The following is a 17,307-nucleotide window of genomic DNA, read 5'->3' on the forward strand; positions in this document are numbered from 1 at the left end:
ACCATATCCACAGTTACGTGGTGCCACCTTACATATAGGGTTCACTGCACTGACCAGGTTTCATTTGAATTTCATAACAGCTGTGGTTGCTGCAATGCCTGTTCCTTCAGACATGCATACATATCTGGAGGAACGATGCATGGTACTTCTGAATGGTGCAGGCTCTGAAATATTATATTTATCTGCCAACAGCAGGCAAGTGTTGTAGAATTAAAATTTCTCCCCTGTATGGGAATACACAATATGGATGTACAAGTGCAGATTGTAGACACATTATTTATGACATATGGAAGTTTAGGTCTGGTTGTGAATCATACTTAGACGGTAAGGCAACCACTCGTGATAAGTGGAAAATCCCGGTTTGAATCCCAGTGCAGCCCAAATTTTCATTGTTGTCATTCCATTATGTGACTGATGGTTGTCCATATTCACAACTGCAAATACACTCCTGGAAATGGAAAAAAGAACACATTGACACCGGTGTGTCAGACCCACCATACTTGCTCCGGACACTGCGAGAGGGCTGTACAAGCAATGATCACACGCACGGCACAGCGGACACACCAGGAACCGCGGTGTTGGCCGTCGAATGGCGCTAGCTGCGCAGCATTTGTGCACCGCCGCCGTCAGTGTCAGCCAGTTTGCCGTGGCATACGGAGCTCCATCGCAGTCTATAACACTGGTAGCATGCCGCGACAGCGTGGACGTGAACCGTATGTGCAGTTGACGGACTTTGAGCGAGGGCGTATAGTGGGCATGCGGGAGGCCGTGTGGACGTACCGCCGAATTGCTCAACACGTGAGGCGTGAGGTCTCCACAGTACATCGATGTTGTCGCCAGTGGTCGGCGGAAGGTGCACGTGCCCGTTGACCTGGGACCGGACCGCAGCGACGCACGGATGCACGCCAAGACCGTAGGATCCTACGCAGTGCCGTAGGGGACCGCACCGCCACTTCCCAGAAAAATTAGGGACACTGTTGCTCCTGGGGTATCGGCGAGGACCATTCGCAACCGTCTCCATGAAGCTGGGCTACGGTCCCGCACACCGTTAGGCCGTCTTCTGCTCACGCCCCAACATCGTGCAGCCCGCCTCCAGTGGTGTCGCGACAGGTGTGAATGGAGGGACGAATGGAGACGTGTCGTCTTCATCAATGAGAGTCGCTTCTGCCTTGGTGCCAATGATGGTCGTATGCGTGTTTGGCACCGTGCAGGTGAGCGCCACAATCAGGACTGCATACGACCGAGGCACACAGGGCCAACACCCGGCATCATGGTGTGGGGAGCGATCTCCTACACTGGCCGTACACCACTGGTGATCGTCGAGGGGACACCGAATAGTGCACGGTACATCCAAACCATCATCGAACCCATCGTTCTACCATTCCTAGACCGGCAAGGGAACTTGCTGTTCCAACAGGACAATGCACGTCCGCATGTATCCCGTGCCACCCAACGTGCTCTGGAAGGTGTAAGTCAACTACCCTGGCCAGCAAGATCTCCGGATCTGTCCCCCATTGAGCATGTTTGGGACTGGATGAAGCGTCGTCTCACGCGGTCTGCACGTCCAGCACGAACGCTGGTCCAACTGAGGCGCCAGGTGGAAATGGCATGGCAAGCCGTTCCACAGGACTACATCCAGCATCTCTACGATCGTCTCCATGGGAGAATAGCAGCCTGCATTGCTGCGAAAGGTGGATATACACTGTACTAGTGCCGACATTGTGCATGCTCTGTTGCCTGTGTCTATGTGCCTGTGGTTCTGTCAGTGTGATCATGTGATGTATCTGACACCAGGAATGTGTCAATAAAGTTTCCCCTTCCTGGGACAATGAATTCACGGTGTTCTTATTTCAATTTCCAGGAGTGTACATTCCATGTACACTCCTGGAAATTGAAATAAGAACACCGTGAATTCATTTTCCCAGGAAGGGGAAACTTTATTGACACATTCCTGGGGTCAGATACATCACATGATCACACTGACAGAGCCACAGGCACATAGACACAGGCAACAGAGCATGCACAATGTCGGCACTAGTACAGTGTATATCCACCTTTCGCAGCAATGCAGGCTGCTATTCTCCCATGGAGACGATCGTAGAGATGCTGGATGTAGTCCTGTGGAACGGCTTGCCATGCCATTTCCACCTGGCGCCTCAGTTGGACCAGCGTTCGTGCTGGACGTGCAGACCGCGTGAGACGACGCTTCATCCAGTCCCAAACATGCTCAATGGGGGACAGATCCGGAGATCTTGCTGGCCAGGGTAGTTGACTTACACCTTCTAGAGCACGTTGGGTGGCACGGGATACATGCGGACGTGCATTGTCCTGTTGGAACAGCAAGTTCCCTTGCCGGTCTAGGAATGGTAGAACGATGGGTTCGATGACGGTTTGGATGTACCGTGCACTATTCAGTGTCCCCTCGACGATCACCAGTGGTGTACGGCCAGTGTAGGAGATCGCTCCCCACACCATGATGCCGGGTGTTGGCCCTGTGTGCCTCGGTCGTATGCAGTCCTGACTGTGGCGCTCACCTGCACGGCGCCAAACACGCATACAACCATCATTGGCACCAAGGCAGAAGCGACTCTCATCGCTGAAGACGACACGTCTCCATTCGTCCCTCCATTCACGCCTGTCGCGACACCACTGGAGGCGGGCTGCACGATGTTGGGGCGTGAGCGGAAGACGGCCTAACGGTGTGCGGGACCGTAGCCCAGCTTCATGGAGACGGTTGCGAATGGTCCTCGCCGATACCCCAGGAGCAACAGTGTCCCTAATTTGCTGGGAAATAGCGGTGCGGTCCCCTATGGTACTGCGTAGGATCCTACGGTCTTGGCGTGCATCCGTGCGTCGCTGCGGTCCGGTCCCAGGTCGACGGGCACGTGCACCTTCCGCCGACCACTGGCGACAACATCGATGTACTGTGGAGACCTCACGCCCCACGTGTTGAGCAATTCGGCGGTACGTCCACCCGGCCTCCCGCATGCCCACTATACGCCCTCGCTCAAAGTCCGTCAACTGCACATACGGTTCACGTCCACGCTGTCGCGGCATGCTACCAGTGTTAAAGACTGCGATGGAGCTCCGTATGCCACGGTAAACTGGCTGACACTGACGGCGGCGGTGCACAAATGCTGCGCAGCTAGCGCCATTCGACGGCCAACACCGCGGTTCCTGGTGTGTCCACTGTGCCGTGCGTGTGATCATTGCTTGTACAGCCCTCTCGCAGTGTCCGGAGCAAGTATGGTGGGTCTGACACACCGGTGTCAATGTGTTCTTTTTTCCATTTCCAGGAGTGTATTTTGTAATGGCTGTAGTTGCCGCAGTGCCTGTTCCATCAAACATGCATGCATCTGTAGGAACACTGCATTGTACTTCTGATCAACATGGGCACTGCAATGTTGCATTTAAAAACAGCCTGCAATGTATTATTTCCTCCAATAAGTTCCACAGCACACAAAAAGAGCTCTTTTTTGTAACTTTCTGCAGTTCATTAGACAACCACAAAATACAATATAGTAACACAGCACTTGTTCATGGTCGATCAGTTATGTGTTTTGAGCTATTGTCATGGTGGTTAGTTATCATTTTCTTATGTTTGATTATATCTGTCAGTTAATGTTTTCAGATCCATGGGTTGTAGTTAGAGTTTTATAGTTTCCTGATATTTTGTTTTTTCAATTTCTCAGCTTCATAAGGTAGCTCACTTTGCTCAAATCCTTACACATGAAAGAATGATTGAAGAAGTTGTCTATGACATGTTCATCAAGTCTTTAACTGAGCAGTCTTAGGAATTTATTTCCCTTTTTTTTCTAATTTCTTTACACCTGTAATGTAAGAATCACATCAACATTATGCTTCTGTTTTAATGTCATATGTTATGTAGGATATGTGCACTGTGAGTAAGATGTCAGATTCAGCTAAGTCTATGAAAGATTTTCTATATATAGCAGCTACATCTTCAGCCTTATATTTTTGTACATATTGAATGTTTTATTTCTTTTTTATGTTGGGGAAAAGCAATTATTTTTGTTAATAAAAATACAACTTTTTCAGACCACAGTTTCTTTTTGAACAGTATAGTAGAAAAAATGAAATTTTATTTTTACACATTCCAATAAAAATCCTTAAATTATTTGTGGGAAATCAACACAGTTGTCACTACAGAATGTAAGAGAGATATTGAAAAATATATTAAGTGATACAGCTAATATCTAATGAAAAATAAAAATCCTAATTAAACATTTAAATCATATTTTGAATGGAAGTGACATGTTACAGTACCAGACAGAAATTAATAGTTTGATGTAGAATAATTAAAATTTTGCAAAAATAAAATAAAAACCTTGAATTATGAATAAATTATGCTGAATAGATAACATTAACTGAGACACTTAACTTTCATATTTTTTTATTAGCATCACATCTGTTTCTTGATCCAGAGGTACCATAAAACCTAAACTGTAAATGTGCAGATGGACATACTTCTGTCATTTTCAGAAATGCTCATTTTGTTCTGCTCAGTTTACATTACCTGCACTGCATTCATTCTTTATAATATGAAGCATATTTGAAAAGTAAGTATGGTTTACTTATATTTAAATTTTGGCAGCTCAGAACAAAGTTAGATGAATGCAGCACAAACTAATGATTGCTTATAAAACCACAGAAGTCATTATTTTGATTCATTAATTGTTTTACTGTGAGAGAAATCAACTGAAATGGCTTCAAGAATCGTTGGTGCCAGTAGGAGCAAAGTTGGTACTGTAATTTGATTTATTGTGTTGAAAAGGAACAACTATAATTATTGTAACTCATCACGAGTTAGTTTTGAATTGACGTAAAGAATGGTGGTAATAGTTGGAACAAACCTAAGAAAATAAAAAGGAATGTTTGTGAATGGAATGAGCTGAAGAACAAACTTTTTCAGTAACAGAGAGAAATATATTTCCACCTATGGAAAAGTGAGACATTGAAAGAAGCTGTCTACTATTTGCTAAATGTTTGAAGATGTGCAAATAAGATTTGTTTGCTGGTGCATATTTCCTTCCATGTAACACAGATATTACAATAGTAGAAAAGGAAACACATCACAGCAACAACTGACTGAACTCATGGAGAACAGAGAAAAATATTTAATCAAAATTTTCTGAGTGACACCTAAGACTTTGAAAGATTGTTAATAATTTAAATAAACCATTTGTAAAACAGAGTGTTAGTAATAAAAAGTCTCAAGCAAGAGCTGCATGTTCAGTTTCATGTATATATCGATGTAAAATGTGCAGTGACATAAAAAAATTATTTGCTAGAAATGCGGAAAATTCCCAGAGCTGTTTCTTACTGCAGAATACCCCCACCATATCCACCCCTCCTCCGAAGGCAATAAGTTAACAAGTCTAAATAGAACAACATTATGTTCCTTGTACAGTTCATACCTTCTATATGTCATACGCAATAAACCTTAGGAGTAACTCTGATGAGCACAATATTAACTGAAAGAGTAGAAGCACCTTCATTAATACCTAGAAGTGCTTCTCATTGGAAGTTATTCTTAAACACCAATAATACTTTGGGAATAATCTGATAAATAAAATTTAGTCTTAAAGTAAGATTCCACACAAGCCGATAATGGATCCAGAAATCAATGTGACCACTAGTAAAGGCATTTTCAGCACTAATCAAGGTTCAGAATCACATTCAAAATTCATTACTGCTAGCCTACTGTGAGAAACAGTGAGAAAAATCAGCCAGTTACTGGTCGTGTATATTAATACAGATTATTCTGATAAACCAATAAATACTAACATCAATAGGTAAGAATAAAGGAAGCTGCTATTTGCCATACCACAAAGTTGCTACTACATCAAATTACAATCAGATAGTACAGTAGTCTCACTTGTATGAATGACAATATATGCTGGGACTCTGGGAAATGAGAAGGCTGACCAACTGGCAAAGAATGCTGCATAACCTCTAATGTTATTGCTAGAAACTTTGTTCTCATATTTTATAAATTTTACAAGTCCCATAATTCTCAGAATTCATAAAACTGCTTCTTACCTGACGCTAGTTTCAATTGGGATTGTATGTTATTCCACTAAACCAGTTAGATAGAGCTGATGTGTAATGCAAAATGCTCACATGCCATCTAAAATGAATGGTTTAAAGAAACATTTCCATTGGCAACTCTCTGACCATTCTTCCTACACCTCCACGCTATCAGCAACATTTCTTGCCCATGTCTTAGTGGGAAAGGCCTAAAGACAACAAGGAACTAAAGAACACCATTTTCAATTAGTTTAATTCCTAGATGAAGATGTTCTATGCAGAAGGGTTGAAAAACTTAGTGCTACATTACAAAAAGTGCTTGCAAATGAATGGCAATTATTTGTAAAAGTGAATTAGGTTTACTGGGAACTAAAACCTACAACAAAAACTTCCTATAATGAGTATATATTTCTTTATGGTCAAATGGATCTTACTTTTTCAATATGTCTCATATTATCAAGAGGAGTGTTCTTACTGCAAGACTAAGACTCCGCTCCCTCTCCAGTGTTATTGTGTTAATGAACTGGAATCTTGTGTATTCAAAAGCTTATTCAGTTACTGATTATTGTTAATTTGTGGATGTATATATGCACAACAAAAACATCATTAACACTCCAATTTTTTAAAGTTCAAACTGGTTGTAGTTTGTCAAGCTGGTAAGGAAAACTTTTTCTGGAGTAGCAGGAGGATCTGAAAAACAAAACGCATTTATTTTTCAACATACTGAAGCAGCAGCTTTCTTGAAAGCATAGTTTAAGGTTTCAGTACCTAGAAATTACAAAAACCTGATTATCATTATACTTTATATCCTGTAGAGTTAAGGCACACAAACCATGCAAACTTGTTTCATCACATTTCATACAAAACAAAATACAGTTGAACTTTGCATAGCAAGCATAATTCATTCCAGAATCATACACATAGAATAAAACACTCATTAAGCAAAAAAATTTATCCCATATCAATTAATGTAAAATATTATCAAGTGTTCCATGCAGAAAAAGTACTAAAAGTTTTACATTATTCATGCTATTTATTCAGAGGAAATTACACATATTGGTATAGTATTATGTACTTTATTAATCATGATACATAACTAAATCTTTTTTATTAGGAACCTATCTATAGTCATTTGTTTCTCCTGATGCTTCAACACCTGGCAAAAAATGCAACACAGTGTGCTCATCAAATAAATTTGTAGCACACTTAGCCACTGCTTCATTGGAGTGATGATTTTAAATGTGCAGTATAACCAATTCCCATGCTTTCAGCATTTCTCTTATTGAGCCAGAAGATTACTGCCTTGCTATTCCCACCTCCTCCTCCTTCTCTGAAGAACTCCTCTCCACAACTTCCTGCTCAGAAACACACTGCAACTTCATAAGCTCTTCAGTGGTCATATCTTGGCAGTGATCCTCCACAAGCTCATCATATCATTTTTATCCACTTCTAATCCCTTGCTCCTGGCCAAAGACACAATCTCATTGACTACAGGCTCAACAGGTAATGACTCAAATGCCTCAGAGTCACACCTGACAACCCGTTCCAGCCAAAGTTTCTTCCAAGCAGAAGTGAGAGTTCTCTTGGTAGCCTCTTCCCATGCCTTTTTGATCATCTTGACATTGACGCAATATTTCCAAAAGTCTCTGAGAGTGAGACTGGTAACGTCATTCACCTCAAAGCAATGCTAGAAGAGTGCTTTAGTGTAGAAGCTTCTTAAAGTCAGAAATAATCTGCTGGTACATAGGCTGGAGTAATGGAGTGGTGTTGGTGTTGGGAGACGGAAATTGGATCTTGATGAATTGAAATTCTTCAAGGAGCTGGTCTTGTAGGCCTGGGGAATTGGTGGGAGTGTTGTCCATAATGAGCAAGACATGGACTGGCAGATTAATCTCAAGCAAATACTATTTCACTGAAGAACTAAACAGTATTTTCACCCAATTATGAAAAAGATCATGTTTCACCCAATCCTTGTTGTTGGACCTCCACATCACATTTAACCTGCTCTTCTGGACTTTACACTTCTTGAAGGCTCATGGAGTTTCTGAATGATAAACAATCAGCAGTTTAACTTTCAAATCACCACTTGCATTGACACTGAATAGCAGTGTGAGACAGTCTTTCTTTCGCCTGTGACTGGGCAATGTTCTCTGCTGTTATAAAGGTACGCTTCAGCACCTTTTTCCAGAATAGATCCACCTCATCACAATTAAAGACCTATTAAAGACCCTCAGAATCTACAAACATACTGAAGTTGCTGATGAAGTTCTCTCTGTCTTTGTGTCAGATCTGGCCACTTTACCGTGCCCCACAACGCTGTGGATGCCAGTTCTTCTCTTAAACTTCATGTACCACCCATGACTTCCCTTAAACACATCTTTGGCTGTTTATGATCCTGGTTTCTTCTTAACTATATTGGCGAAAATCATTCTCGACTTATCAAAAACGGTATTCTTATTATTAGCGTCAACTTGAAAAACTGATTTTTATTTACCCATATACGGAGCTACCTTTTGATGTTCTCCAGAATACAAAATTCTTGTTTAGGTACTCTTTTACTCCCTTTGAAGCATCTATCTCCATAATTTTGTCCTTGTTCTGGAGGATAGAGCAAATAGTTTATGTAGACCGATAGTGTGTGCATGCCGAATCAGCAATGCTCACACCACATTTGTGTTTTTAAATTATTTTATGTTTCATTTCTAGGGCATTTTCCTTCAGTTATAGTCCTCTTGTTGTGGTTATATCTTTGGGGACACTTGTATGAAGGTCATTAAAATTTGCACAAAAGAAAAACTCTGTGAACACAAGTTTAGAAATATGTGCAATCATGAGGTGTACTAACATGGGAGTGGAAAGAGTACTAAACCCAGACAGCAGTATGTACTAAAGATATTGCTCATATGCTGCTGCCAACAATGGAAGGTGTTCATATTATTGAATGTTTCACCTGTGCACACGAATGGCTGGTGATATACAAAATTGTTTTCACTTGTTATGTAAAACATCACTCATTTAAGTGAAGCATCTTTTAAAATTTGTGTTGCACATTATACGAATTGCATGTTATTGGAGGTGCTCATTATGTGAGGTTTCAATGTAATAACACATTTTTATATGTTACTGATGTGTGAAAATCATGAAGGACTAAGTTACTTACTCATCTCAAACCATTTTGCAGAGTACCCAGAATCTTGTCTAGCTGCCAGTACTGCTTCCCGTATTGCAAATAAAGCACTAATACTCATGCAGAAGGGTGGTTCACCAGTTGCTATAAATTAAATAAAAGTCAGTAACATATTCATTTTAAATTAACAGTAACTCTTTGAACATAAACTGACCTTTTGAACGAAGAACTCCGACAGGATTAGGAGCATTTTTCCTCAGCTCTATTCTGAAGTCAATAGGGATATCTTTGGCTCCAGGAGGTTTGTAATTCTTAGAACAAACAAAATTGTGCTATTAGTAACACTCAGAAAATATTTTTCCCATAAATGACACAAAAAGATAATTATTTTACAGTTTGAAATAAAAACTGAAAAATTGACAATAGCTATCTGAGCAGTTTTTCAAATAAATACTAACAAAGAGATAGAGGGGCTGGCCAGTACTTACCTCAGCTCAGTACAGCCGATAGATACACAAAAAACAGAACCAAAAATTTACGTTCCTAGCTTTCGGAACAAATGTTCCTTCATCAGAGAGGAGAGAGGGGAAAGAAAGTGAAGAAGGAAAAGTAGATTCAGTTACTCACAACCCAGGTTATGAAGCAACAGGGAAAGGAAAACAGGGAGGGTAGCAAGGATGGAGGCATGCCTCAAATGTGTCAGCCTTGCAGGGATCATGAAGATGAAATTAGATTAATCACAGTTTGTGTACACGTGTACCAAGCAATCATTATAAAGACACTCCATCTGTGGATCAACAATGAGTATATGTAAATGTGATTTCTGCAGTAAACATAATCCCTTGAAACTCCCTGGCAGATTAAAACTGTGTGCCGGACCGAGACTCGAACTCAGGACCTCTGCCTTTCATGGTCAAGTGCTTTACCAACTGAACTATCCATGACCCATCCTCACAATTTTACTTCCACCAGTACCTTACCTCCTACCTTCCAAACTTCACAGAAGTTCTCCTGCGAACCTAGTAGGACTAGCACTACTGGAAGGAAGGATACTGTGGAGACATGGCTTAGCCACAGACTTGGGCTGCAGACTGAACATTTCAGTCTGGGAATATAATCCCCCATGTGTTTGATAGCTGCCTTCTGTGAGCAAGTACTGTGACTTGCAGTAACCAGTCTGTCTCACTGAATGAATAACAGATTTATATTACCAAAGACTTCTCCCTAATGTCCACAAACTCTACAAAAACGAGAATGAATGCAGTGAAAACTTCAGATTCATCCAAGTACCAAGGCAGTTACTGAGATGGAATACATGCTGTGTTGGTTATATGAGGTAAACCTGAATACTCTACTAGAACACAGAAGGGCAATGTGCTAGCACTTGGACTACTCAAGAATGCCTCATTGACTGACTCATAGTTTATGTTAGAGTTACAAACAAGACTTCTGCTGTAGTGGACATTTAAAAATGTGAGCAGATATTGCTTTCATGCATTGATTACAGTAAGACTACACCTTGTTGAAGCAATTATTCTAATTTATCATTTGTTTCTCTTTTGATCTTTCCATATATTATTTGACTGATATCATCGAAATAAATATATTTCAGCATTCACACTGGATTCCATGGAGCAGATAATTTCATTTGAGGTAGGTCATTACATTTTCTAAATTATTGTTACAAATTTGAGTGATACAGGACAGTATTTCAAAGTATTTTGTGAAGACACAGATAAACTCAACATATTATGGTCAATTTTGGTCACTGTTGAATAGAGATACAAATTTCTTTTCATATAATAATGAGAAAGAAGGAAAATCTGATTTAATTTCTTGCTATATTACTGCTTTGCTTGCATAGCAGGTCACTAAATAAAATAAAATTTTATGCTAAAAGCACTCTACATTAAGAATTTGAAACATACCCAGGTTCTGTTTGTCAGTGCCTTCCCAGTATTATCATCATAAACCATGAATTCCTTTAACCAGTAGCCAAGACCCATCACAAAGGCTCCTTCTACTTGGCCTACATCAATCTCTGGGCTTAGGCTTTCTCCAGCATCTTCCAGTATATCTACACGTAGTATCTGAAACATTTCTATTATAGCCCCTTTCCTCTCTACTTGAGAATTTGTATATTGAGCATTTATGATTATTATTTTTGTTTTACATAGAAGGTATACAAGACATGTATCAGTAATTTTACAGATTTATTCTTGACATCAAAACATTACAAAACAATCACATGACCATGGGTCCGGAAATCCTTTGTTAAGGAGGTATGAAAGGAATTCCCTGTATCGACTTCTGGGTATCCAATTTATCTAAGATGTGCATTTTACTAACTTTGTTGATTATATTTGTCCATAGCATGTTTTTGTTATGTATGATGGTTGTTTGTTCATTTTTAGAGTAAATTCCATCACAACATATCATGATGATGTACAATAATCAGTGTCTGAAATTATGTATATTCACTACTTATGCAGCCTAGTTGATGAGAATGCAGGCAAAGCACATCAACTTTATGCAGAAAGTTATGCTTGGAGGCAGTTACCTTCTGCAAGAGTATTTGTATAATGCCACAAACACTTGTGAGAGTGACTCATTTGAGAAGAGTTTCAGCTGGTGGGTAACCATTCATTGTACAAATGCCCGAGTTTGAAGAATGGGTTATTTGTACTGCAGCTGAAACTCCATCAACTAGCACAAGGGGAACTGCCAATAGGAAAAGTGTTACTCACATGACAATCTGGAACATTCTACAAGCATATATTTGGTAACTGTATCACTTTCAGTAAGTGCAAGGATTAAATGAGGCAGACTTTCAGCCAAGAATAACTTTCTATCAATGCATGTTGTGGCAGTGTGCTGTGTTTCTTCATTGCTTAGCATGTACCTTATCCGCTAATGAGTCTGGCTTTTCACTTGATGGGATCTTTAAATCTTAAATAACCTTTGAAATTTATGTGTTGCCAGGAGCTTCCATGAGAGAAATGTAACTGATGGAGAATTCTGTATATGTTTGGAATAGTCAATGGAATATAAAGCAAGATATAACTTTGATTCACTCAATGAAGAATATGTATTTGAAAGCTACTGCATAGAATTAGAGCAAAATACTGTAATTACATCTGTATATGGAATTTGAGGTGCAGAAATAATCAAATTGTTTTTGTAAAAATTGCAGTGCATATTACAGGAACTTAAGAAACACCAAGAATGTGATTTCAACATGTATTTAGGCCATGAAACCAACAGCTCAACAAAATTCAATGACATAATTAAAAAATTGAGTTTCAGTGCTAATATTAGCGATTTTACCTAACAAACAAGAAGTCAGTAACATGTACACATAAAACTTCAACCAAGTATACTAATAATGAGGCCAAAAACTTTTGTTTGGATATAAAACGTTCTGGAAACTGTTCTCTGTTTATGAAATTACCTAAAATCATAAAACCTTGTTCAAAAAAACATACACCACATGACAGTTGAGCAAAGAGAATACATACTTACTCCATTACACAGGGATACAAAAAAAAATTCTGTGGCATAAGTTTATGGAGTCTATTTAGATACACATGATGATGAAGCACTTAGCCTATAACTTATTTTGTTTGAATAGGTTTTGGTTCTCATGATAAACTGTTCTGTAAAAAATACACATTTTTTACTAATCTACCATCATCAATGAGTCTTTTTCAAAGTAATGTAACTGTAGTATTGTGATCTGTGACACAATATGGCCAAGTGCCATGACAAGGACAGAGCCAAGACACCACCTTGATGAATGCTGCTTTTGTGCTCTGAATGTAAAAGGTATGAATCAATACAAAAAGTGCTCTTGGGCCTATCCAAATGTACAATCCGCTAATCCTCCAATCTTGCATACTGAAGATTTTCCAGTACTGGCATTTACTTCCTTACCAGACAGTTACTGTGATGTGAAAATGTTAGATGGAGTAAAAGCAATAGTGCATGTGAATTCGAAGAATGCAGTCCTATACTGCAAGGCTTTTCTCAGGGTGAACTAAATGACTTGATTTGAAATTTAAAATTATCTAAGAAATAAGCTGAGCTTCTTGCATCAAGACTAAAAGAAACACATTGCCTTCAGCCTGTCATATCATTAAACTAGAGAGAATGATATTCTTCCATATTTTAGTGAGACAAATGATATTGTATACTGTAGTGATATTTCTGGGCTTTTAAATGTAATGGTTCTTCCAGCATACCAACCAAAAGACTGGCAACTTTTCCTAGATAGCTCAAAAAAGTTTTAAATGTGTATCAGTGCATAACAGAAATAAATTAGCTTCAATCCTGATAGCCCATTCAACTATTCTTATGAAAGAATATCAAAAAGTTAAACACATTTTAGAGATAGTTTCATTTTGTCAACGTCAGTGGTCAGTGTGTGTAGATTTAAAAAGAGTGAGTTTTTTATTGGATCACAAAATTGGATACACTAAAATTGCCTTTTTTCCTTGTCTGTGGGACAGTTATGCGAAAAATGAATAATGGAGCTGGAAATTCTGGCTGCTGAAAATGAACCTGACAGTAGGAAAAGATAACATCATTTATGAGCAATTGGTCAGTCGAGGAAAAAATTATTCTTCTGCCACTAAATACTAAACTTTCACTTATAAAACACTCCGTTAAAGTTTTAGATAGGAAAGGTGATTGCTTCAAATATATAAATCACTCATTTCCTGGTCTCAGTATAGGATTGACCACAAATCTGTACTCTTATAAACAATTATATTTTCACAAACCACATGATTAAAGTTGAATTGGAAGCATGGACAAGCTTTGTATCAGTTGTTAAAAATTTTTTCGGGAGTCACAGAGCTGAAGAAATCTGAAATAGTAGACAAAATGCTCTAGAATTTCCAAAAACTAGGAGTTAACATGAGTGTCAAATTACATTCTTTGCACAGACAGTCAGATAAAGTTCCTGACAACTTGGGCAATTACAGCAAAGGATAAAGGTAATGGTTCAACCAGGGCATAAAGATTATAGAGGGAAGATATGAAGGCCATTTGGATTGCCATATCATGGCAGACCACTGCTGGAACTTGCAGAGGGACTGTCTGTACAAAAAACACTGAAGAAAATCCCATAAAATACATTTTTCTTACTTCTCATTGATACGTTTTTGTTGTTATGATTAATTTCATTATTCTTTGTACCATTTGTAGCACTTTCTTCATTTGAAATCATCTAATAACTTTAAAATCAATATTTTAAAAAATATGCTCCTCTTTCTTACAATTTATTTCCAGTATAAGTGGATTGCCTTTATCTCAAAAAGTAGAGTCAATTAACAAAATATCATTATTTTCGCATTCAGCAGGACCAAATTACCTGAAATTGATTAGTAAATCCCACGCTACATTATCAGCATTACCCTGTGTTGTAGATTAAATAAGATGCGGTCGACTGTGGAACAGAGTTTTCAAGTTCTAAAAATTTTTCTAAATTCCTGGGAAACTTTCTGCACATTTTAATGAAACTTTCTCTCTTACCATTTATCATAAAGTAGATTTCTGAAGTAACAAAACATCTATGGCTAGAAAAAGACAGCTACACAGGAAACTAAAACATAATAGTAATCCAATATTTGTTACCCATACAACAAACTATAAAAATTTGTAAAAAAAATGTAAAGGCAGCAAAACAATTGGTGTGCATAGATTTATTTTGCCAAGTGTGAACAAATCGAAGCCACTGTATCTAGTGATCAAACTGAAACAGGCACTATAGCTAAGAGTATCAAATTAGAGGCCAAAACTATTGTAAATCCTGCTCAAATACCGGAACTGTTCAATTAGTTTTTTATAAATGTAAACAAATTGACATTAAAGCAGATAATAACACAGATAAGATCAATTTCTTTGGCACTGGACAATTTGAAAGCTAACCATTGAGCATATTCAGCAAAACTACGACAAAAGATATAGAAAATGTGATACTGCAGTGGGATGGGATACCATAGAAAGAGTTAGAACCAGTCTCTAAAATAATTGCATAGCCACTAAACACAATAGCTAATGAATCCTTTGATGGAGGTTATGTTTAAAATCCTCTCTGTGGCAAGTTCTGTAGTTGTGGTCAAAATGGAAAGAGTGTACTGAAATGAACCTATACGGTTCCAGAGACCTTTTCAAGTCTCAAACATCTTTGATTTATATGTATGCATACTGAAGCAGTGAATGAGAGTTTGTACCAAGGCCGAGGTTCAAACTTGGGTCTCCTGCTCACTAGGCAGTCAGAGTTAAGGAGGAATACTAAGTGGGCAGAGGCAGGAATGGGACTTTGGATTGAGGAGGGAGGCATACTAGGGTGTGTTCTGAAATTTCATTAATAATGATCAGAAATAAACTGAATTTCCAGTCAAAATTTCATGACAGCAATTATGTCAGATAGTCAGCAATAATGTACAATAAAATGCCTTGGAAAGATCACAAAAAATATCAAATGTTGATATTTTATTATTTAGGGCTTGTACTACTTGGTGGGTGAATGTAAAGTGTGATCCTCAGTGGAGCAGTCCTTCTGGATCCATGCTGTGATGTACCAACTAAATTATACTGTTGATTACATTACTTTTTCAAATGTTTTGGAAAAGATATCAGTAATGAAAGTGAATGATAATTACATAAATCTTTCTTGTAACCTTTCTTATAAGTAGGTTTAACAATTGTGTGGTCTACTCCACCTCAAAAAATTCCCATATCAGTAATGCGTTGGATATATTCATACCAGAATGTGTAGTATTAAAGCTGATGACGTGTGTCAGTAGTCTGACACATGACAGCAGCAGCTGACTCAAGGCAAACACAAGGTAAAATGTTTATGTTATTTTGAGGAAAACAAACCTAAGATAAAATGTTAATGTTAACAAGTGTTATTTAAAGTCTTTTGTAATGGAGTGGAAAAAAGTAGATGTCATTGTTATTGAGGACAGAGAGCAAGGACTAGGAGTTAATTATGGAAAGGTTTTGGTAGTTAAAAGTGAAATTGGTGACAACATAGAGGCATGCAGAGATAGCCTGTGCAGTTGTTATAAGCACTGTGTCTTAGATGGCACAGTGGTTAATGCCTAGTAAGCAGGAGACTCTCGATTCAAATCCTGGTCATGCACACATTTTCATTTGTTGCTGCTGATTCTACACAAAGTCTCAATACAACTGACATTAATAGTTCCATATTTCTAATGCATGGGCTATTTTTTGTAGATATGTGCAGAACTTTTTTTCTCTCAGGTAAAAGTTTAAGCACTACATAGAAGCAATCGATTTTAAGAGGTAAGTTTCCTTATTCATTTATTACTTTCATTTGCTTGAGCTCTATTTTGATAGTGCTAAGGTAAACATAAGCCCTATGTCAGTTAACTTCATTAAATTTAGTATTCATACTGTTATACTAACCTGGTGCTGTCCTGTTAGGATATCAACTTCCACTTCTGCCACAGTTACTCCATAAATGTAATACCGTTTTAGGGCATCTGTGATCCCAGCATACCTGTCAGTCAGATTCCATCTCAATACATTATTAGAATTAAGATACATGGTTGTCATGTTAGTCTAACCAAGGACACTGTAACTTTATTACAGCTCAAACACATGAGAGACAAAGTACATACAACTGACAACACACAAGTGGCCTGCAAGGCCCTGTGCTCCAGCCTGTAAGTCGTTAGCTCCAACAGGGGGCGCAGCCAGTAGGCTGCGCACACAACTGCTGTCATACAGGCGAAGTGGCCTCTAGTAGCCAAATCGATCGCAAGTTATGAAGAAGTGCACACACAAACTTAGTACTTGGTAGTTACAGCACATGACATGAAACACATTTGTCAAGTTAGAATAAATACAAAGTAAAAATTTAAAAAAAATTGTGTCTTTAAATGGGAAATTAAAGGAAATATCTGAGTAATTGGGAATGTTTTTGGACCAAGTGGAAAAAGTGTTCATAAGTGGGGATCAGGGAAATGTAATGTGGAGGAAGAGAGTTGGTAAATGGTTTCTTCCAGGTCTCATCCTACTACAAATGTCCTCAAACAAGGATCCTGGCTGACTTTTCAGAGTAATTCTGACTGTGTCTTTTCTGGAAACTGTTT

General features: G+C 38.7%; 1 protein-coding gene across 1 annotated transcript in view; it reads right to left on the reverse strand.

The window, feature by feature from the left end:
• Positions 1–6,673: 6,673 nt before the first annotated feature.
• Positions 6,674–17,307, reverse strand: part of LOC124712230 (xanthine dehydrogenase/oxidase-like) — a gene marked incomplete at its 5' end in the record, with an annotated part of 311,678 nt that continues 301,044 nt past the window's right edge. Inside the window, 5 exon segments of the mRNA XM_047242525.1 lie at positions 6,674–6,741; positions 9,212–9,322; positions 9,393–9,489; positions 11,107–11,268; positions 16,619–16,712. Of these exon segments, the coding sequence (XP_047098481.1) occupies positions 6,674–6,741; positions 9,212–9,322; positions 9,393–9,489; positions 11,107–11,268; positions 16,619–16,712 (532 nt within the window).

The sequence above is a fragment of the Schistocerca piceifrons genome, chromosome 8 (assembly GCF_021461385.2).
Source record: "Schistocerca piceifrons isolate TAMUIC-IGC-003096 chromosome 8, iqSchPice1.1, whole genome shotgun sequence".
Classification (NCBI taxonomy): domain Eukaryota; kingdom Metazoa; phylum Arthropoda; class Insecta; order Orthoptera; family Acrididae; genus Schistocerca; species Schistocerca piceifrons.